We start from the raw sequence: 22,277 nt of genomic DNA, 5'->3' as shown, positions 1-22,277 counted from the left end.
CCAGTCAGAGTCCCAGCCACTGTCTTGAAGCTCATCTGTCAATGCAAATGTAACTTCAAACCTTCCTGCCAGATTCCCTCTCATTCCTAGATAGGCTTCAGCTTCAGATACGTCACTCTTGGTTTCTATGTCATGGGAAGCAGTAACATGGTATCTGTTAAGCCCTGTTTTTTCAGGAACCTTATATAAATACTGAACTCTACACTCCAGCTGTGGAATCTGTGCCCCAGTCCCTACCATCCTCTCATAGGGTGTGCTTTTGGCTATTGGCCTAGAATTTAACAACATGCCTGCCTGTGTGAGGACCCGATCCCACCACCTTAGTGTATGTGTGGGTGTAAGTTTGCGTATCTGGTCCTTCAATAGCCCGTTGTATCTTTCAATCAAACCAGCTGCCTGTGGATGGTATGGGATGTGGCACAACCAGTACACTCCAGAATCTTTGGCCCGCTGCTGTACTGTTGATCCAGTGAAGTGTGAGCCGTTATCACTTTGGACTTATTTGGGACAGCCATAAGCAAGGACAAGTTTCTGGAGCAGTTGAAGCGTTGCGGCTTGATCTGCACGTTTGCAAGGATGACCAAGCATAAGTCCTGAATAAGTGTCCACTGCAGTGCAACAATATCTCAGTCCATTGTTTCCCCGGGGCAGGGGACCGATTAAGTCAATCTGCCAGATCTCTGCAGGCCTCTCACCCCTCTTAATTGACCCGGTGGAGTACTTTTTCAATGGCCATTGTCGCACTTCTCCACACACTGTACAGTTCCCTATTACAGTCTTTATCATGTCCATGGATATAGGCAATCCTCTCTGCTGTGACCATTCATATGTTGCTTTCTGCCCCAAATGTCCAGATTGCTTGTGGGCCCAGTTGGCCAAGTTCATCAAGACAGGATCAATTGGCACAACTGCCTTCACTTTGGCGATTTCATCTGCAAGTCTGTTATAGTTCTCAAAGTCTGGGACTAGGGGCACATGTGCATCAACATGCCCCACTTTTATGGTGCGGGAGTGAGCTTCCTTCCAGATGTAGTCCCAGACTTCCTTGCCTCCCCACACCACCTTTCCATGAATCATCCATTCATTGTACTTCCACGTGGGCATCTAAGTTGTCAGTCCTTTAAAAACCGCCCAGCTGTCAGTGTAGATGGTGACATGGGAAGAAGGATCATCCTGAAGAGTCATCACCACAGCTTTCAACTCTGCATACTGACTGGACCCTCCAATTCCGGTCTCCTGCAGGACTGTGTCTGTACTTGGGTTGTAGACTGCTGCTGTCCATTTACGTCCAGACAAGGTGACTATGGCTGAACCATCAGTGAACCATGCTGACTCCTTCATGTCTTCTGACAGACTCAAAGGGTGGAGCCTTTTGAATGGGGGATGACTGCAGCACAGGAATTTCTTCTTCTGGCCGGGTGCTGGTAAATGTAACAAGCCCTGCCAACTGTTTTGAAATGTCTCTAACATCCCCAGCTGCAATACCTGCATCATTTCATCAGTGTCTGGTTCTGGGCTACAGCTGCCCTAGTGGTCAGTCCATTATCTCTCACCCATCCTGCTATTGGCAATGCAGTATGGATGGTGACTGTGTCCTTTCCTGTAATGGTCTCTACATGTTGAAGTGCTGTGTAGGCCCCAAACAGGTACTTCTCTAGGGGCGTGTATCTCTTCTGTGCCCCTGTCAGTTGTTTGGACCAAAATCCAATGGGTATTGCTCTCAGTCCTTTCTTTTCATTTGGCTGCCATAGACTCCAAGATATGGTACCATTCTGCTCCACTACATCTAGCTGAAATGGTAATCCTTTTCTCACTGGTCCTAATCCCTGATGCTGCAAAATAGCTTCTTTAGCAGCCAGGAATGCAGTCCGCTGCTCTGAACCCCATGAGAACTCAGTCTTTTTTCTGGTGACATTATATATAGGCCTCAGAATCAGTCCAAGATGTGGGATGAACGATCTCTAGAACCCCACAACTCCAATGAACTTCTGTGCCTCCTTTTTGGTAGTTAGGGGGCGACAGCACCTGGATAGTTTGCACAACTGTCTTTGGAATTTTCCTCTGCGGCCCAGTCCACAGCATTCCCAGGAATTTCACTTCTGTGGCAGGTCCTTGGACTTTGTCTCTGTTGATAGCCCACCCTCTGTTCTCCAAGTGCTCTATCAGCAGGTGCAGTGCTTCAGTTACATCTTCTTTTGTCCCAGAGATCATGATGCCATAAATGTGATTAAACACAGCGACTTTCAAATTCAGGGTACTTAAATCTCGGGCAATCAGTCCATGACAAATCGGAGAATGAAGATAGCCTTGCGGAAGGACAGTGAAAGTGTACTGGCGGCCGTCCCACACCATAGCAAACTGGTCTTGACACTTTGGGTCTATCAAAATTGAAAAGAAAGCATTAGCCAGGTCTATCACAGCATAATATTCTCCTGCATTTTTAGCAATTTTCTTAATAATTGAGATCATATCTGGTACAGCTGACTTCAATGGAGGTGCCACTTTGTTTAGACCTCTGTAATCCACAGTCATTCTATATGTCCCATCAGGTTTTTTTTTTTTTACTGGGAACACCGGAGACAAGAAAGGACTTACAGCAGGTCTAAGGATCCCTACTCTCAACAGTTCTTGAATAGTCTCCCCAAATTCTTTGTGGCCTCCAGGAAGTCTGTACTGCTTGAGACAGACTGGCTTCTCTGGTGGAGGAATGTAGACAGGGGTCCATTTCGCATGACCTCTGACCACAGCCTTTACCGCCCTAACCAGATACGCTTTATCAGGATACCCGAATGTGAATGTACCTCTTTCAGTCTGAATTGACTGACCTTGAAGTACATACATCCTAAGAATATTTTTGGGTAACTCTGATACCAAAACATTTGTCATATATCCTGATCCCTTGCCAATAGCCAATTTCACCCGTATCCTAACTGCTGGTGTGGTTTGCCCTCCCAAACCTTCTACATAAATCAATTCTCCTTTGTGATGGGAAGGATTACCTTGCAAAAGTATAACTTCAGCACACACAAGGACAATAATGGAGCCCCGAGATTAAATGGCGCAGACTTCATCAGCTTAGAGCGCAGAGCAGATGTAAAGGCTTCCATATCTGGACCCATCCATTCTGGAAACGTATTTAATCCGGTTATACAACCCATCTCACGTAACCTGGAAATACCTCCTAGTGATCTCCAGGAGTAGGTATTTTCCAGGTCAGTAGGACTAGCGTATACTCAGACTATTCCATCTCTCACGAGGTCTAACAGTGAAAAATTCACACTAAACACTCTGGCTTTTCACATAGCCTGACGCAATTGTGGATCATGGGTTAACACTCTTATAGTCACTGCTTCCTTACCTGACAAAACAACACTGTCCGCCCCTTCATCCCATAAGCATAGGAGCCAGGTCAATAGGGGCTCCCCAGACCTTTTGTTTGTATTGTTTTGCCAGCTCATGGAGTTCAGTTTGTGTAAACTCGCGTACTTCTTCAAATTCAACATCTCTGGGGTTGCGATAATGCACCTCCCCATCTGCCATATCCTCTCTATCATGTTGCCATTTCCTATGCTTAGTAATGAGAGGTCTGGCATACTTTTTTTCTTTCGCACTAGCAGATCATCATGCAAAATATCAAACTTTATCTCCTCATCGTCACTATCATTTGAGGAGAGCACATCCTCACAATCCCAATTTTGGGATGTGACAATGGCACGTACCCTGGCTTTACTAACAGGTTGACGGCCTTTGCTTTTCCTTAAGGCATTAATTGATTTGGTCATGAGGGCTGCACACCGCTCTTGTAAATCATCAGCCCGACTACCAGTTGAACGTACACACTCTGCAGCAACTGCTAGCTGGTCTTTTAATACCTTAACTTCTGCCTCTGCCTTCTCCCTTCTCTGTGATTCAGTGTAAATAGCATTAAGGAAATACCAGCCCACTGTGGACACTGTCCTCTTCTCTTTTTTACTTAAATCCAACCCCTTAAGGCTAAAATCTACAAAATGATCTGAGACTTTATCACCCCAAGTCAGCATCAAGGGAGAAGCATACTTTACAAATTCTTTAGCAAGAGGCTCCCACTCATTGTCTCTGGCCCAGATAGATAAGCTGCACACTTCCTTCTGGCCACCAGAACCCTCTGCAAACAGCTTACGCAGCATTTTACCTAACACAAGCTACACAACACAGTACAGAAAAACAAGTCCGCTTCAATTAAATTATAGCATAGATCCCGGACGAGCCCCCAAATGTTTTGCTTGCGTCTATCTAGCAAGGTTACTCTGTGGTATAAGCAAGGAAGCTGAGATTTCTGTAATGTGTAAATGTGCTTTTTACTATACAAAGATGCTGTACATACAAAACATTTACAATATTAGGAATACAAGACTGACAGATCTCTATAACAAGCAAAATGCCTATCAAATGAACAGCCTATAGTCTATATCAGTACAAATACACTTAAAAGTTACTTCTGTTACTGTATGTTCATGATCTCCATTGACAACGATTTTTCGGACACCAGGCAGTGTTCTTGTATCATGAGTGGCGGTTTCTGATCTTCAAAGCATGATTGTGTGTGTGTGTGTGTGTGTGTGTGTGTGTGTGTGTGTCTGTGTCCCTACTCACCCCTTTTATGTGTCAGGCTGTTTGCCATAGTTACCAAACAACAGAAAACATGCCTGTTTATTGTAACTGTAGAAACAATAGACTGTTGAAAACTCTACGTACCCATTGTCTAATCAAGCCAACACCTGACAGTAATCTAACAGTCATTCTTTCAGTTTGAGAGCTGAAAGGACCTCAAACAACTAAATCTCTTTCTTGTGTACTGTATCAATAGAGACAATAGCCTGTTGAAAACTGTAACAATACCAATACAACAATATTTACCCCCATTGTATAAAACAGCATTTGTTTTGAGAAATCTACTCAAGACAAAAACTGACAATATCTCTCTGACCAACCACTATTGTGTAATGTTACGTCCCATGTATCGTAAGTCTGATTAATAAAAAAAAAATCATATTGTAACAAACGCAACACAATTTGCAAGGAGGAATGGCAGAGGATCCCCAAATCCAGGTGTGAAAAACTTGTTGTATCTTTCCCAAAAAGACTCATGGCTGTATTAGATCAAAAGGGTGCTTCTACTAAATACTGAGCAAAGGGTCTGAATACTTAGGACCATGTGATATTTCAGTTTTTCTTTTTTAATAAATCTGCAAAAATGTCAACAATTCTGTGTTTTTCTGTCAATATGGGGTGCTGTGTGTACATTAATGAGGAAAAAAGAACTTAAATGATTTTAGCAAATGGCTGCAATATAACAAAGAGTGACAAATTTAAGGGGGTCTGAATACTTTCTGTCCCCACTGTATATATTATAAAATCCATTTTTCTATTTTTTTTTTTTTTCTTTACTAGTTCGTGTGAGTATAAATGTTTTACCACATATTGGGGCCAATTCAGCCAGGTCTGCTTTGAGTGTTCCTGCACTCATGTTAACTTGTGTTAACATGAAGTGTTTTGCAGCTTTGTAGTAAGGCAGATTATTCATTTAGGCTGTTGCATCACAATGCAGTATTCCTTTTTTTTGCCTTTGCCCACTTAACATTAGCGTCCTTGTACTGGCTAACATAATACATACTATTTGGCATACAGTATATGTTTCAGTCCAGCAACTGACTAAACGAGCTATTCTTTGCACTATTTGCATTTGAATCCATGTTAACTTTTGCTTTTTCTAATTGTAATCCGTGTTCGCTCTTCAGGCTGTTTTGTCTATCCTTTTTCATGATGATGCTGATTTACACCTCTTATAGCCAATAGATGGCATCGTAACAAGATAAATGGATGTTGTCTTGGAAATGGCTTAATTTTAGAGATGCACCGAAATTTCTGCTGAAAACGGCAGAATGATAAATCTTGCTGCAATCACTGCAACACGCTTCACGGGAAGCATGTCAACCAAAAGAAGCTCCAGAACTTTTTTGGGGCGAACTGCTTCCTGCGATGCGTGTTGCCATGATTGCAGCGCGCTTTTATCGCGGCAGACCCATGCCGGGATTTGAGGTCATTCAAATGAATGGCATCTCAAATGCGAGTCACACGATTTGTCATTCACACATCAGCGCTTTCAAATTGCAGGCAGATTCTCAGATTTGTCAAATCTGCCTGCGATTCAAGTGTGAATGCAGCCTAAGAGAAAATGTGTTGATAATGGCACTGAAAACGCACCGCGATTTTTATGGGGTTTTTTTTGTTTTGTTTTGTTTTTGAAATTTCCCCCATGTTTCTTGTGCTTATGGTGTGTGTTTCATTGATCGTGTGACTCAAGCCGCATCATAAACGTAAAACGGGTGCGTTTAATGATGTGTTATTGCTGTCTTCAATGCAACTTTTGAACTGGGAAGCACTTTTTTTTTTTTTTTTTTTTTTTTTTGTGAAACTTGGAAAAAATTACAAAATAATAAATAAAATAAAACAGTCTGGGCAGAGTGCTGTTTGTAGAATGGGGGTGGGGTGGGTGATGGGTTCAATGATGCCTAGTAGCAGGCCTTTTTGGTGCTCTGTGATTTAATGGTGCCCAGTTTACATTGTAGAGTGGAATCAATTTGAGTTCAGTAAATCAATGATGCGATCAAACAGTATGGAGTCCCATGAGTTGGGAGTTTAGGTTGTGTATAAATGTAAATTGGATTGGAAGCAGAGTAAAGAGATAAAATGGAGGTCTGTAGTAGAGCTTTGAACATGTGCAGTGAACAAGAGTGTCAAAAATATCTAACAAACTTTGATATTATGCAGCAAATCACTATGCACAGATCATTTTATATCTGTGTTGTGGTGCACAGGACCCACAATCCTGTTCATGCGTCGCCGTGTCTAAAATGCATTTTACTGCAATGCGCAGATGTGAATCTGATAAAGCGTGCAGCCATCATAAATAAACCTTACCCATATTAATTTTCTTGCCACAGATAAGAATGCAGGCACATGGCAGCACAATTCAAGGAGGAATGATTGGAAACTTTATCAGCATATACCAGCAGGAAGGGACCAGAGGACTGTGGAAGGTGTGAAACATTTGTTATCAGTTGATGGTAGTTGACCCAGCCCTCTGTTTTGAAGATGATTGACTCATCTGTATATCTGTGTCATGTTCTAGGGAGTGTCGCTCACTGCACAGAGAGCCGCTATAGTAGTAGGTGTGGAGTTACCAGTGTATGACATCACCAAGAAACATCTCATCATGTCCGGACTGATGGGAGACACGGTCTATACACACTTTCTGTAAGTACGCACGATCTGTTATTGTGAGTTTTTTTATAGAAATTTCAGTGGACACTACATGCAGTGCTGTGTGTGTGTGTGTGTGTGTGTGTGTGTGTGTGTGTGTGTGTGTGGTTCTTTCTTCTTCTCCTCCCCTTCTTTCAGGACAGCACCTGAGAGAGTGGCTCCTCCCACCTGCCAACAGGAAACGCACCTTCCACTGAACTGTAAAAGGAGGCTCCTTCCCACATGTTGACAGTTTTTGTGTTTCACCTAGCGGGGAGTCAGGAGCTCTTAGGTGCTGTCCTGGAGAGTCCAGGCTTTCTGCTCCACCATTTTTTCCTTACCTCTCTGAGTGCTCGGGGAGAGCCGATACTGCATCAGGGGACGCTGCTCCTTGGCGCTGCCGGCGGACATTGGGGGAGTGTGTGTGTGTGTGTGTGTGTGTGTGTGTGTGTGTGTGTGTTTATTTTTTTTCACAAGTCTGCCCACCTCTCAAACACCGCTGCTATCTTGGAACTGGCAGTCAGTGACTTTGTCCGCTGGAAGTGTGGTATCGGGAAGGGAGCGGCGGCCACGGAGCAGGCATGGCGTCCTTTCCGCCAGAAGGGGGAGGAGGAAGGAATGGAGCGGTTCGCTATCCGAGTCCGGAACTGGCGTCCTAGCCACAGACGGCGCACCACGATGGATTTGATGGCACCAGCAAGGCCCAGGTAAGGGGCAGATGTGTATACTGCTCTATTTACTACTTTTTCTCTGTCTCTCTCTGTCTCTGTGTGTCTCTGTGTCTGTCTCTGTCTGGGCACATGAGGCGAGCATTTGGAAAGGTTCAGGTTGTGTCACTGGAATGTGGTGTTTTTTTGTGTCACGGCAGACCAAGAGCTCTGACCCAGTGGCTAAAAGGAAGTGCCCTTCATGCAAAGCGAAACTACCTGAAGGCTGGAAGAAGACCCTATGTCAAATGTGCATTGACTTTCTAGTTAAAGAGGAAGCTTCTACCGCATGCAGCAATTTGATTGCATCAGTTAAAGTACTAGATGCCACCATTCAATCGTTTCGCTCTTCACTGGCAAATCTACTTTTTGGCCATCTACCTTACAATTCTATCAGGGCTCACTATTGGTCCCGGCGGTGGAGGCTGAAGCAGGTCCTCATAACCAAGAGGGACATTACCCCTCTCATTCTAGGGAAGATGAAGCGGAAGAAGGAATGGCGACTACGCCTTCTAAATACAAACTGTCTTTTTAAAATAAGTAGATGGCCTTTTAAAAGCAATTTATACTACCTTGGGCCTAAAAGAAGACAGAAAAGAATTGTCTCTGCATCACAGGATGTACCGCAGGTCTCAGTGAGCCTAAAAATCTTACTTTTCCAGTACACCCAGTACTGAGGCCATCAAGAAAGAATGGGCAGAACCAGAAAGAGAGCCTTTTTTCCCTTAAGGCCCATAAAAGGCGTTTTCAATTTGATGAAAAGTTCCAAAACTCCAATGCAGCTTTTTTCCCAGGCTTCAAGGTCAACTGACCTGACATTCGAAGATATGGGAGTGTTAAGAGATCCCATGGACAAAAGGATGGATCAACCTTAAAGAGCTTGGCAATCCATCATGAGCAATCTCAAACCAGCCATGGCGACTACTTGTGTCTCCAGAAATATGGAATATTGGATACATCAGCTTAAGGCCCATATTATTATAGCAGATTCACCCAAGCAAGAAATTCTTGACTTTCTCGACCTTGGCGGCTGTAGCTTATATTTCAGATGCATCGGCAGAGTCTATAAGAATGACAGCAAGATCTGCAGCCCTAACTAACTCGGTCAGGAGGGCGCTGTGGTTGAAGACCTGGCCGGGGGATGCGGCATCCAAAAGCCAACTTTGTAGGGGTTCCGTTCTTGGGAGATTCATTATCCGTGCCTGATTTAGATTTGGTCCTAGATAGGACAGCAGATAAAAAGAAGTCATTCCCTGTTAAAAAGAAAAAGAAACCAGTTAAGCAGCTTTTTCGAACTCAAAGGGCTCAGGAACAAAGTACCAAACCCTAGGAGAAGAGAAGAAATTGGTCATCACAGAAGGGAAAAGGCAAGGGAAATGTCCTTTTCCATCTTCCTGCGTCAACCAGCAAAACGCAATGACTGTTCACTGCCAGGTGGAGAAAGGCTTCAGAATTTCCTCCCTCATTGGGCCAACGTGATAGTAAACCAATATATTCTGAGTATGCTGTCCCAAGGTTACAAAATAAATTTTCCGGATCTTCCTCCAGAAAGATACTTTGTAACAAACCTACCAAGGGATGCAACAAAGGCCCTAGCTATGAAGAACCTGTTAAAGGATCTGATTCATCAAAGGGTTATGACTCTGGTATCACCAGAGGAACGTTATCAGAGATTCTATTCCCATATATTCCTGATAAAAAAAAAAAGCCATCCAGAAGCGTCCGTTTTTGATCCTCAACTCAAAACCATTGAATAAGTCAGTCCTATACAAGAGGTTTCGTATGGACTCAATCTTCAAGGTCAGGAATCTGCTGACCAAAGAATGCTTTATGGCATTGATCGACTTGAGAGATGCTTACTACCTACATATTCCTATAGGCCCTCAGTCCCAAAAATTCCTTAGGATGGCGGTCAGTATGGGGAAGGAGGTGCTACATCTACAAGGCCCTTCCTTTCATCTGCTCCGCAAACCTTTACAAAGGTTATGGCGGAAGCCCTCGCCCCTCTTCGTCTTCAGGGGATTGCTGTAATCCCGTATCTGGGTGACCTCCTCTCCTTTGCCCCGTCCAGGTAGAATTTGCAAGAAGACCTGGGCAGCGCCTGGAGTCATTTGATTCCCTGGGTTTGATAGTGAACGTTCAAAAATCAAACTTCAATCCGGCTCAGCAAGTACAATTTCTGGGGTATCAAAAAAATTCAGTAGAACAGAATTTTTCTTTCTGAGGAGAAAAGAATCGAAGTCCAGAATGTAGTAACTATGATACAGACAAATCGGGAGATGTCGGTCAGAAAAGTTGTCAATCTTGGGAACTTTAATCTCGACTTTTCCAGCCATCAAATGGGCAAGGCTACATTTCAGGCCTCTCCAGAGGCTCCTTCTAAAGGTATGGAACCACAGGCCTGAGACACTAGACACAATAGTAAAAACCCCCAGCCAGGGTCAAATGGACACTTTGGTGGTGGAGAAATCAGTAAATTTTTTCAAAAGCACTACTTTGGTCCTTCCCTGATCGAAAAAATTGTGACGACAGACACCAGTATGTGTAGATGGGGGGCCCACCTGGCAGTCGCCTTAGCATTGGCTGCCTTCTCTCCAAACTTCATAGGATTCCATGTCCAGATTTTATCGGACAACGCCACTACCGTACTACTGAATAAACAGGAAGGTACGTGAAGCAAAGCTCTTCAGTTGCTGTTAGCAGAAATTCTGGAGTGGGTGGAAAACCATTTACTGTGCTTGACTGCAGTCCATTTCAAAGGCACACTAAACAAAATGGCAGATTTTTTGAGCAGGCAGAAAATTCAGGAGGCAGAGGGGAGCCTGAATCCAGAGACTTTTGCATTGATCACCAGAACCTGGGGCCATCCATAAGTTGACCTGTTTGCATGAAAGCAAAACACACAGCACCCGCAATTCTTTTCATTCCAGTTAATTCTGTTAGTATTGAGAAAAATACAGGAAAGAGTGTCGGTAATCCTGATTATTCCATTCTGGCCAAAGAGAGCTTGGTCTTCCACCATTCTGCAAATGGCAGTCAAACCATTTTGGTAGCTTCCACTCAGACAGGATTTGCTTGTACAGGGTCCAGTGCATTACCCTAATGTAGCCAAGTTGAGCCTCACTGCCTGGTATCAGAGGAGCAGCTATTAAGGGACAAGGGTTTGTCAGAACCTTTTAATAATCACTTTACTTTCCAGTAGGAAGAAAGTAACTAGAGCCATTTACGCTATTTAAGGTGTGGAAGGTCTACAGTTCTCTGTGTCGTTCAGCAAATAGAGCTGTGGAAGACATTGTATCAGTATTATGCCCCGTACACACGATCGGATTTTCCGACGGAAAATGTGTGATAGGACCTTGTTGTCGGAAATGCCGACCGTGTGTAGGCTCCATCACACATTTTCCATCGGATTTTCCGACACACAGTTTTAAGCAGGCTATAAAATTTTCCGACCACAAAATCCATTGTCGGAAATTCCGATCGTGTGTACACAAATCCGACAGACAAAGTGCCACGCATGCTCAGAATAAATAGAGATGAAAGCTATTGGCCACTGCCCCGTTTATAGTCCCGACGTACGTGTTTTACGTCACCGCGTTTAGAACGATTGGCTTTTCCGACAACTTTGTGTGACCGTGTGTATGCAAGACAAGTTTGAGCCAACATCCGTCGGAAAAAATCCTAGGATTTTGTTGTCGGAATGTCCGAACAAAGTCCGACCGTGTGTACGGAGCATTAGAATTCTTACAAAATGGTGCAGACAAGTGTCTTGCAGTCAGCACTCTTAAAGTGCAAGTGGCCGCATTGGGGGCTTTCCTGGAGAGGCCAATTTCTTCAGAAACTTTGGTCACAAGATTTTTTTTTTTTTTTTTTTTTTTTTTAAGGCGATTAACAGATCTAGACCATTTTTTTTTTTTCAAAATGGGATCGCTCAGTGGTTCTGCAAGCCCTAACAAAGGAACCGTTTAAACCACAACAAGCAATTTCTTTAAAGAATTTGACTTTCAAAACTGTATTTCTAGTTGCAATTACATCTGCAACAGCATGCACTATCTGGTAAAGAACCTTTCTTGTCCATTTACCGAGATAGGATTGCACTTATAACGGATCCGGGGATTTGTAAAAAGTAGCGACAGTTCAGAACCGGTCACAAGAGATAATCGTGCCAAACTTTTGCTCAAACCCTTCGGGGGGGAGGGGGGTCGGTTTCACAACCTGCATGTGAGAAGAACACTATTGCATTACTTGGAAGTAACAAAAGATTTTAGGTCCTTGGACCCCATTTGTTGTTTTTTCTGGAAACCAAAAGGGCCACCAAGCATCAAAGGAGTCAATTGCTAGATGGCTTAAATCGGCTATTTTGGTAGCCTACTCTCAGACGGGACTATCTCCCCCCGCTGGGAATTCCAGCACACTCTACAAAGGGCTCTAGCCACTATATGGGCAGAAAAAGCTGGTACCACCCCAGATCAAATTTGTAAGGCGGCTACGTGGTCAAGTTACTTAATGTTTGTCCGTCATTACAGACTGGGTCTTCTTTCAGCAGGTGATCAGGCTTTTGGCAGCAAGGTCCTGCAGGCTGTGGTCCCTCCCTAATTTGTAAGTCTCGTTTGTCCTTCAGGTGCTGTCCTGAAAGACGTTTAGGGAAAATTCAAGTTAGACTTACCGGTAACTTGTTTTCCATGAGTCTTTCAGGACAGCAACGATCCGCCTTATTATTATTATTATTATTATTTTCTTTTTTTTTTTTTTTTTTTTTTTTTTTTTATGCTGTGACTAACCAAATTATGATTATGTGTTCCAGCTTGGCCCGAGGGTTTACTACTACTACTAATACTACTACATGGGAAGGGGCCTTTTAAAGTTCGGTGGAATGTGTGTTTCCTGTTGGCAAGTGGGAGGAGCCACTCTCTCAGGTGCTGTCCTGGAAAACAAGTTACCGGTAACTTTTAACTTGAATTTTTCACCACAGCTGTAATTCTACTATTAAGGTACCTGTATGCAAAATAAATGTTTTGTGTGAGGGGTATACCAACCACTGGCACATTCTTGTGTGGGTTACTAGGACCTTATTCCTTTTATTTACTGTGTGAGAAAAAGTCTGGTGCATTAGTGTAATGCTGTATGGGCCTTTTCTCCCAATATGACATTTACAGTGAATTTTATATGAATATGTATTTTAATATGTATTAAAAAAAGTGTGCATTTTAATATAAATTCTTTATATATAAAATCTAATGTGTGTAGATAGGTAGTTTTTTTTTTTTTTTTTTTTTTTTTTTTTTAATTTATTTTTGTCTTTTTACATAAGATGCAGAGTCTGGTAGGCAGTATGACTGCTAAATTGAGAAAATGCAAAAACAAAAGTTATTCTTACTGACTTTTTTAAACATTTTGTTTGATTATTGAAATATTCTGATGCCTTTTTCATGTAGGTCCAGTTTTACTTGTGGATTGGCAGGAGCTTTAGCATCCAATCCAGTTGACGTTGTTCGAACTCGTATGATGAACCAAAGAACCCTCTGCGAAGGGCCAAGCTATAAGGGCACAATGGATTGTTTACTGCAGGTATGTTTTATTTCACTTGGAGTTTTTTACCATGTGTTAACATTAATTGAGTTTTATCCTAAAAGCTATATCTTAGGATATTTTTGTGACTACAATTGTGCTCATTTAAATCTCCACTCTGAAAAAACGAATAAGTTAGATTGGGCTAGTATGGTTACCGTGCTGCAGCGACTTCCCATCTCTTACCGTGAGCATAGCAGGTCGCTCGTTCAGAACCTTCTCCATTCAAAAAGCATCTTGTATTCTTATCAATGAACATTGATTTGATGAGATGTAGAGGAGGGGCTGATGAATATCATGCTCTACCTTCATCCAGTAAGAGAACCTGGAATTCAATGTTTTGTTTTGTTTTTGTTTTTTTTTTCCTTATGTAGGAGGTCCTGAGTGACCCACTAAACTCTGTAAGAGATGGACAGTTCCAGCAGCACCAGTGACAATTTAACCATCTCCAGCAGCCCTCTGGATCTTGCATAGCATTCATTAGCACTAACCACACTGGCCCAATCTAGCTTTTAAAAATCTGTTTTTTCTGGAGTTCAGCTTTAATATTGCTAGTTATATGTGGGAGCTTTCTATAAATCCAGTAGTTTCCATTATCTTGATTGTATACATTGCAGAGATTTCATGTTCTATTCTCAAATCGATTTTTGTGATGAGCTTGTTTTTCTTTTTAGACTTGGAAGAATGAAGGATTCTTTGCTTTGTACAAAGGGTTTTGGCCAAACTGGTTAAGACTGGGACCATGGAATATTATTGTATCCTTTTTAATTCAGGCATGTTTAATGTTGCTATGCTGTTTTATATGAAGTTCATTTAACCTCCTTTAAGACCAGGCCTTTCTAAGCAAATCACTTAAAACCCCCAAATATATATCTTTATCTCTATCTCATTAACGGGCTCCTTTCTTTTCTAAATCAAGTGATCACTGACTCTGTCCATTCATAACTGAGCATCGTAAACTGTGTGTCCTGTCCATTCATCTTCAGTGCAGCTGAGGCTGCAGAGACAGGGACTGGGGAATCTGTGTCCTTAGTCCCTTTCTCTGTCTCAAAGGGGAGATGGTTGGTGCCACCTATCAGTGCTGCATATTAGAGCCACTGTCACATGACATAAAAAAAATAAAAAATGTTGGTATCGGCGAGTACTTTGGGGGAAAAGAAATCGGTACTTGTCTTAAAGTGGTATCGGTGCAACCCTATATGGTAGTTGAACTAAATTTTTTTTTTAAATAAAATACACTTTAATTGTAATGCACACATACACAAAATAATACCCTAAGACCCCTTTCACACTGAGGCGCTTTACAGGCGCCGTAGCGCTAAAAATAGCGCCTGCAAAGCACCGCTTTCACACTGGAGTGGTGCTCTGGCAGAACGGGAAAAAAAGTCCTGCAAGCATCTTTGAGGCGCTGTAGGAGTGGTCTATACACCACTCCTAAAGCAGCCCTGCCCATTGAAATATTAACCCTGTTTCGGCCGTTGGGGGTTAAAAGCACCACAAAACGCTAAAAAATTTTTTTTTTAAAATAGCGGCGCTTTACCACTGATGCCCGGCGCTGGTTGGTGTGAAAGTGCCCTAACAATGTATAAAAGATGGCGTTATGCCAAGTAAATAGATACCTAACACGGCATGCTTTAAAATTGTGCATGCTCGTGAAATGGTACTTATTTCAAAATCTCTATATTCAACACTTTAAAAAGCCTTTACTGGTTACCAGTTTAGAGTTGGTGCTAGGATTATCACATGTGTGGTACGATTGCCGTTTACATATGCGTGCAGGACCAACGCATGCATTTTGGCTATGCAGGCAAGCACCGGGCAACGGGGTCGCTTCAAACTTTTTTTTTTTTTTTTTTTTATTTTTTTTTTTTACATTGCTTCTTTAAAAAAAAAATTTTGATCAGAACTGAACAAATTATATCCTCACTTAATCAAAAGTAAAAGAAAAATGTCTGTTAAATCGTTTTTAATATTTTCTGTTTAGTATTTATAGTATCCAATTGTCAGGCTAGATGGAATTGGGAACATTGAGGATGAACAATGAAATAAGTTATGTTAAGTAATGCATTATTGTCTGATCAGTAGTTAGCTGTTGTATCCTTAACTCTCGTTTAGTTCTTTATTACGTATGAACAGCTCAAGAGACTAAACCTGTGATGTGGAAGCTATGAATCTGACCAAGTCGTTTTCAATGCCAAGAACCATCTTGAATTTCAAACTCCCTTCTTGATGTCACCAGTGGAATGTGTCAATGTATCGGGTCTGTTGACATTTAGAGGCCAAATGCCAGTAGGGCGATCTGATAGCACAAGAGGCTTCTATTGATAAATTGGGTTCTGAAGGGATAGTCAGCTATGCTTGGATTGTAAGCCTAGATGAAAGAATTGCCCGTAATCTTGTTAAGGTTAAACAAAGCTTCTGTTTTTACACTCCTTTTTTAGGGGTTTAAAAAGGTTTAGCACAAAATTAACTATTTTTGTATATCGCCCATTTTAGTTTACACAAATTTTGTTTTTTAGAATCCCCTTTTTGGGGATTTGACACCCATGCCCCCCCCCCCCCCCCAAAAAAAAAGTCACTGTTGCACAATTCCACTCTTAAAGTACGAACACTCATGAATTGCATTTTGTTTCTAATTACATTAACATAAGGGCCTGACTGTAACCCACCATGACATAAGATGTTGGAAAAGCCTGTAGTATAAGTTGGCATCATCTATGCCAGTTTCTTGTCTTTTTAAAGGAGACCTGTCTTCAGAAGCTGTTATTGCTGACCACCTCCCTACTTGTTGCCTGGCTGTAGTATTAATATTCTGGCTTCAGTATTGTCCTGGATCACGGACCCAGTACAAGTAAGCAGATAGCTAATTCTTACTTCACTCTGACACTCCTGAACTACATAACTGTGGAATTCCAAAGATTTAGAATATATTGAAGCCTAGGCATTTAGCAGTATTGGGAGGTCAGATGTGGCAGCTGCTGTTTCTCTTTCATGATCTGCTTCTTTTAAAGAATGCAGACAGTCTGTTACTGCAGGGTTAGCAGTACCGCATACCTCATGCATTCTAGGATGACGCATTCACTCTTACCCAGTGGGTACTAGACAGGCTTCTTGGCATTTAAATTTTATGTTGCTGAGTAAAAAAAAAGTGATTATCTTGTTTTCAGGCTGTTACAGAAGTGTCTGTCTTTAAGTATCATGGTCTGTACAATTCTACAGATTGGCATGCTGTACATCCACTTAAAGTATACATAATGTATATTTAGGTGCATTTGGATAGATAACTTTTACTAATTTATTTATCACTAGTGTGTTGTCTATATATCTAAAAGCAAAACTTTTTTTTTTTTAAGTTTTGGACAGAGTAGAGATGGATTAGAACGCTAGTCTGATTTGTACTCCTTGTTAAGGAGATTCACCTTCTGTATTTGTCATGTTTACTATTATCAGTGAATGAAAGCAAACATTTTGAGTTGTCCCATAAACCGTATTACAACAGAAATCTTCTAATGAATTCTGGTGACGACCAGGGATTCCCTCGCTTTGGGGAGATTTCCTCTCCCTTCCTGTTTTGGCCATAAGACAGGAAGTGAATGAAAATCCCCTAATGGGAGACAAATGGCGAAAAAACTGACATGTTATAACCCTCGGACCTTACTCTAGCCAAAATAAATATAATATAATATAATATAGTTCTACATTAATTTATTTGAACGAGCAACATGTATATTCTAAATGCATATTTGCATTATCTTTGTTACTAAATAGCTTCTTAGGTCAGTTAGTTGGTCTTATTTAGTTAAACCAAGACATTGGAATTGTATTTTCTCTATAAAAACTAATCCCAATGTCTTTTAATATAAGTTTGCTTATGTGCAGTAGAAAACTCATAGCTAGAAATTTTTTTTTTTTTTTTTTTAATGAAAATTCAGCTTAATTTTATTTTAGGAACAGGGATTGAGCTCTTCCAGGCTTTAGTGCTATGTGTCCCTTTTTTTAAGACATACCTTTTTATTTTCTGGGCAGCCCCTTTGTCTCAGAATAATAATGGGTTGGGACAGTAAAGGTGGTCATATACATCAGCTCTCTGCTCCGGCCTCCTCCAGACTCACTGGACTGTTGAAGGAGACGGGATCGGACGGCTCAGGCTCTCAGCAACTCGTTGAGCCAGGTGCCGGTTCAAGCATCTGGGCGGATCCCAACCATATGGTCGTGATCATTCCCGAGCCTGGACTAGCTCTGTGATGTCAGCCGGCAATGGGCTTTAGCCCGCTGTCTGCTGAAAACGGGTCACAGGAGTGCAGAACGAACTGCACTCCTGTGATCCACAGGAGAACTATAGCAAAACGAGCCTTGGCTGTACTTCTCCTTTTTTAAAACCTTTTCAAATGTCTAGTGGGGTTTAAATCGATCATTTTCAACCACAGATAAGAAAATTCGAAGGTTGGAAATGTTTTCTAGAAATTCTAACGGTGAATGTGGTTTTCCTTTGGGAAACGACATTCAATCCTAAATCAAATGTTAGGAGCGAGCAAAGTAGTTTTGAACATTTGTCAAGTCATTGACTGTACCCAGAATTTTATGCAAGAATATTTTGAGTATTTGTACGAACATTTGTTTGGAAATCTACTAGTATGGCCAATTTTAGTAAGGTAAATTCTGTCCATTTTGGAGCAAAGCCAACAGTAAACTAACCAAAAGTTCCAATTCTACTAAAGTGTTTTTGCTGTTTATGATTCAGAGGCATTTCCCTATAATGTCTTATCAAGAGGCCTGAAATCCTTGCCCATGAAGATAGACAGCAGCTAAAGTAGATCTAACCTTTCCACACTTGATCCAAAATTAAGTGTTATTTGCAGTTAGGCAATAATGATGATTTGACCCCAGGTTTTTTTTTTTTTTTTTTTTTTTTTAGTAATTTGTATGAATTGGTTCCAAAGTCCCCCCCCCCCCCCCCATACTATATTAATTGCATTGTAAATAGCTGTGGTGAGTGTATAAACCACGTCCTCATCTGCCCTCAAAAGGACACATTGATTGTAGTATATCTGCAGATTAATACAGTGGATATTGGTGTCAAAAATAGTATAAGGTATGTTGCTATACTATCAACCAGCACCTTTGGCGTGTCCTTTGTTTGCTGTGTAAGATGTAAAAAACATTGCTATTTGATCTGTCAATAACTAGGCCAATCTGTAAAAGCAGTTTTGTAACCGTACATTCCGCAGTTATTTACAGTTTTATTTATTGGAAGGTGACATTTCAGTACAAGATCTTAAATGTATATTTTTTATACTTTGTGCACTTGACACTTTGCACTCTCCTGCCAATGTAGATAAGTAATTTTTTTTTTTTTTTTTTTTTTTTTTTTATGCCATTGTTGCACTGCTGTGTTGACTATTTGGACATGCTTGTACATATGCTTCTTGTTTTTAGCCACCACTACAGCGTGAATTTTTATGGTGTTATAAGCAAACCTTATGTATTTTAGTTCTAGATGTTACCCCTAAATGTGTGTAAATATGTACAGGCTTAAATTTTTTTTTTTTACTGTTACAGTTCACCTATGTTTTCACCTATGTATGTTTGTTAGTTTCATGCACCATTGGCTTCCAAATAAGAACCTGTAACTAGTTACCTAAATTAACGCTTTACATTTTCTACACATAAGCTTTATATATGCCTACTGTATATGTTAAAGCCCATTTGCACCTTCCTGAATGTATTACTGTATTGTAGTCATGCAGCATATAATAATACAGCAATACACCTTCTGGTCTTAAGATTTGTTATTTCCTAAGTGCTGCAATGAGGTTTGAAATCTATCCTTTGCTGGCAGCACTGTGGAGAGTCAGACCACTGCTCTTGCACACAAGGAGCAGTCTGGGTTCCCAGACATCCGACACGTGCCCCCTTTCTCCATAACCGTACTAGCACCGCTCAGTGAACCCTTATTGCAGCATGGACACACGCAGCTATGTAGTTATTGCTATATATACAGCCTGACTTCAATACAGTAAGAAATACAGAAAGTTCAATTGGACTTCAAAGGAGGCCTGTTCGGAAGGAGCTTTATGTCTTGTAGTACATCTAAAGATCCCATCAAGCACTGAAGGCTACAACTGCTGGTTTGCCAGAATTGGTGCTGGTTCAAGGGCAGGGCAGACCTGAGCAGTATCGCACAAAATAATTTGCCTGCACCAGACAAGCACTTATTCCAGGAGATGGGCAGTGGCAGCCCCAATCCCTAGATAGGAGTCCCAGCTCTGTCATGTATCAGCCATTTTGATTGGTTCAATTTAAAATGAGTGTTGAATTCCTTTTTAAAGTGGTATTAAACCCAAAAGCAAACATTTATTATATTGCAACTTACCAATTCTTAGATGTGATAGTTGAATTCGTTTTCTTTTTTTAGGCTTTTTTTCCTTTTATTTTCATCTGATAATCAAGCCAGGAAATACAAAGAATAGTGCAGCCTTAATTATCACAAATGAATAAAATCAATGATATATTCATTGGGAGAAGAAAAAAAAAACTTTTTTTTTAAAAAGTTACTGAAAACTTATCCTCCACCTCAACAGTAGGACCCCTGAGTCAAAAAGGCTTTCCCATAATAACAAAATCCTAGGGAGGGTAGCGATAAAACTTTTCAAAGTGCATGGATCACCATAGCGGATTGTATGCAGGGGATCTCAGCATAAGGTCATCAGTGTCCTAGTATTTGCAAAAAAAAAAAACCTCTAGTGCTCTCTGCTAGCATAGATTTAATAAGTAAAAAGAAGTAAACTTGCATAAAAGGCACTTCCATTAAGTGCCAGCCAACAAGCGTTCTGTCACCATAAAACCCACATGGAATCGCCATAAGGAGGTGGCTGCGGGTGACGTATCGTCCCAGGGGGTGGGACTTCATCAGCGTATGAATCAGGCCAGGCAGTCTGTTTTTCACTGGAACAAGCTCTCCCTTTTTTTTTTTTTTTTTTTTTTTAATGTAAAACCTTTTTCTCAAAAGAAAGAGAAAACGTTGCTGTAACTGCTTATAAAATGTTAACTGGAGTTTAGCTTCAATCTAAATCTGCTAGTACATTTAACTCTTCCTCCCCCCCCCCCCCCGGTTAACAATGCTGCCGTACAAAGGGGCCCCTGTGCTCCTTCATCCAGAGTGGGGGAACTTTAATACAGGAGGTGTGTTGCAGGCCTGATGAAAACAGAGGGGGAAAAAAGCCTAAAAAAAAAAAACTCCTGCAACCACCGACATCTAATTAATCTAATTATCAGTAAACTGCAATATATTACATTTTTGGTTTGGGGTTTAATACCGCTTTAATGATGGCCTATTTTATAGCCTCTCCATAGAAAAAACATCCAATGTATGCTGGATCTCGTGGAGATAAACCAAGTTACTACCAATCTCCTGTATTTGAAAAGCAGCAACATTCTACCACTTCAATACATCGGTCGATGTATTGAAGTGGTAGAAAAGATTCACTTGATGCAGTGACCATTCACAGAGCTAGGTAAAAAAAAAAGTGAAGCTGTGTTCACTTTGTATACGCAATAATGTGTAAGAGGGGGTTTTGCCTGTATGCAAGTCAAGTAAACACCGCTTTGCTATATTTACTAAATTCAGTGAACAATCACATTGTGAAGATTCTCTACTGTGTTAACAAATCATCCCCAGTCTGTTGTTTTTTAATCTGTTGTACATTTTAACTGAATCTATTTCTTTGCAGAAGTTTGTGTTTTTTATATATTTTGCTCTGCCATATCTGAATGTGTTTGTAGGCTGCTCTGTATAGATAGTTTGCTATTAAAATGTGCAAAATATGCGTGGTCGTTGTTTGTTTTCCTACATATAGTGTCGCATCCAGATAGTAAAGGGTTCTTTTTTTTTTTTTTTTTTTTTTTTTTTCTTTTATAATTTAAAAGTCCATCAAACCTGTTGGGGTTACATTTGCATGGTTACATGCAGACACCGGATTCTAGTCACAAGAATCAGATTCTTGAGGCTGGAATGGCCAGGACTGCACATAGTAGCTGCTGTTATCATACAGCTGCACACAGAGCCGATAGCTGTAGTTATGGATGGAGGTCAGCTGTGTCCAGGCTCTGACATCTGTCCATAACTTTTTGAGGCTGATTCATGTAGTTACACCTTTAGCATTTACAGTGCCTTGCAAAAGTATTCACCCCCTTGGCTTTTTATCTATCTTTGTTACATTACAGGCTTTAGTTCAATGTTTTTTTTTAATGTGAACTATATGTGATGGATCAGAACACAATAGTAAATGTTGGTGAAGTAAAATGAGAGAAATATATGCATAAAACTATTTTTCAGAAATTTAAAAACTGATAATTGGCATGTGCGTATGTATTCACCCCTTTTGTTATGAAGCCCATAAAAAGCTCTGGTGCATCCAATTACCTCCAGAAGTCACATAATTAGTGAAATGATGTCCACCTGTGTGCAATCTAAGTGTCACATGATCTGTCATTACATATACACACCTTTTTTGAAAGGCCCCAGAGGCTGCAACACCTAAGCAAGAGGCACCACTAACCAAACACTGCCACGAAGACCAAGGAACTCTCCAAACAAGTAAGGGACAATGTTGTTAAGTACAAGTCAAGGTTAGGGTATAAAAAAATAATCCAAATCGTTGATGATCCCTAGGAGCACCATTAAATCTATCATAACCAAATGGAAAGAACATGGCACAACAG

At 41.1% G+C, this 22,277-nt stretch overlaps 1 protein-coding gene across 1 annotated transcript in view; it reads left to right on the top strand.

The window, feature by feature from the left end:
- Positions 1–21,382, top strand: part of SLC25A30 (solute carrier family 25 member 30) — a 57,603-nt gene extending 36,221 nt beyond the window's left edge. Inside the window, exons 6-10 of the mRNA XM_073614162.1 lie at positions 6,984–7,079; positions 7,172–7,296; positions 13,424–13,556; positions 14,231–14,311; positions 15,672–21,382. Of these exons, the coding sequence (XP_073470263.1) occupies positions 6,984–7,079; positions 7,172–7,296; positions 13,424–13,556; positions 14,231–14,311; positions 15,672–15,713 (477 nt within the window). The 3' untranslated portion in view covers positions 15,714–21,382. The remainder of the gene's footprint in view (positions 1–6,983; positions 7,080–7,171; positions 7,297–13,423; positions 13,557–14,230; positions 14,312–15,671) is intronic.
- The last annotated feature ends 895 nt before the right edge of the window (positions 21,383–22,277 follow it).

Source organism: Aquarana catesbeiana, linkage group LG02 (assembly GCF_042186555.1).
Source record: "Aquarana catesbeiana isolate 2022-GZ linkage group LG02, ASM4218655v1, whole genome shotgun sequence".
NCBI classification, from domain to species: domain Eukaryota; kingdom Metazoa; phylum Chordata; class Amphibia; order Anura; family Ranidae; genus Aquarana; species Aquarana catesbeiana.
The sequence above is the reverse complement of the archived record's forward strand: the minus strand, read 5'-3'. Positions and strand labels throughout refer to the sequence as shown.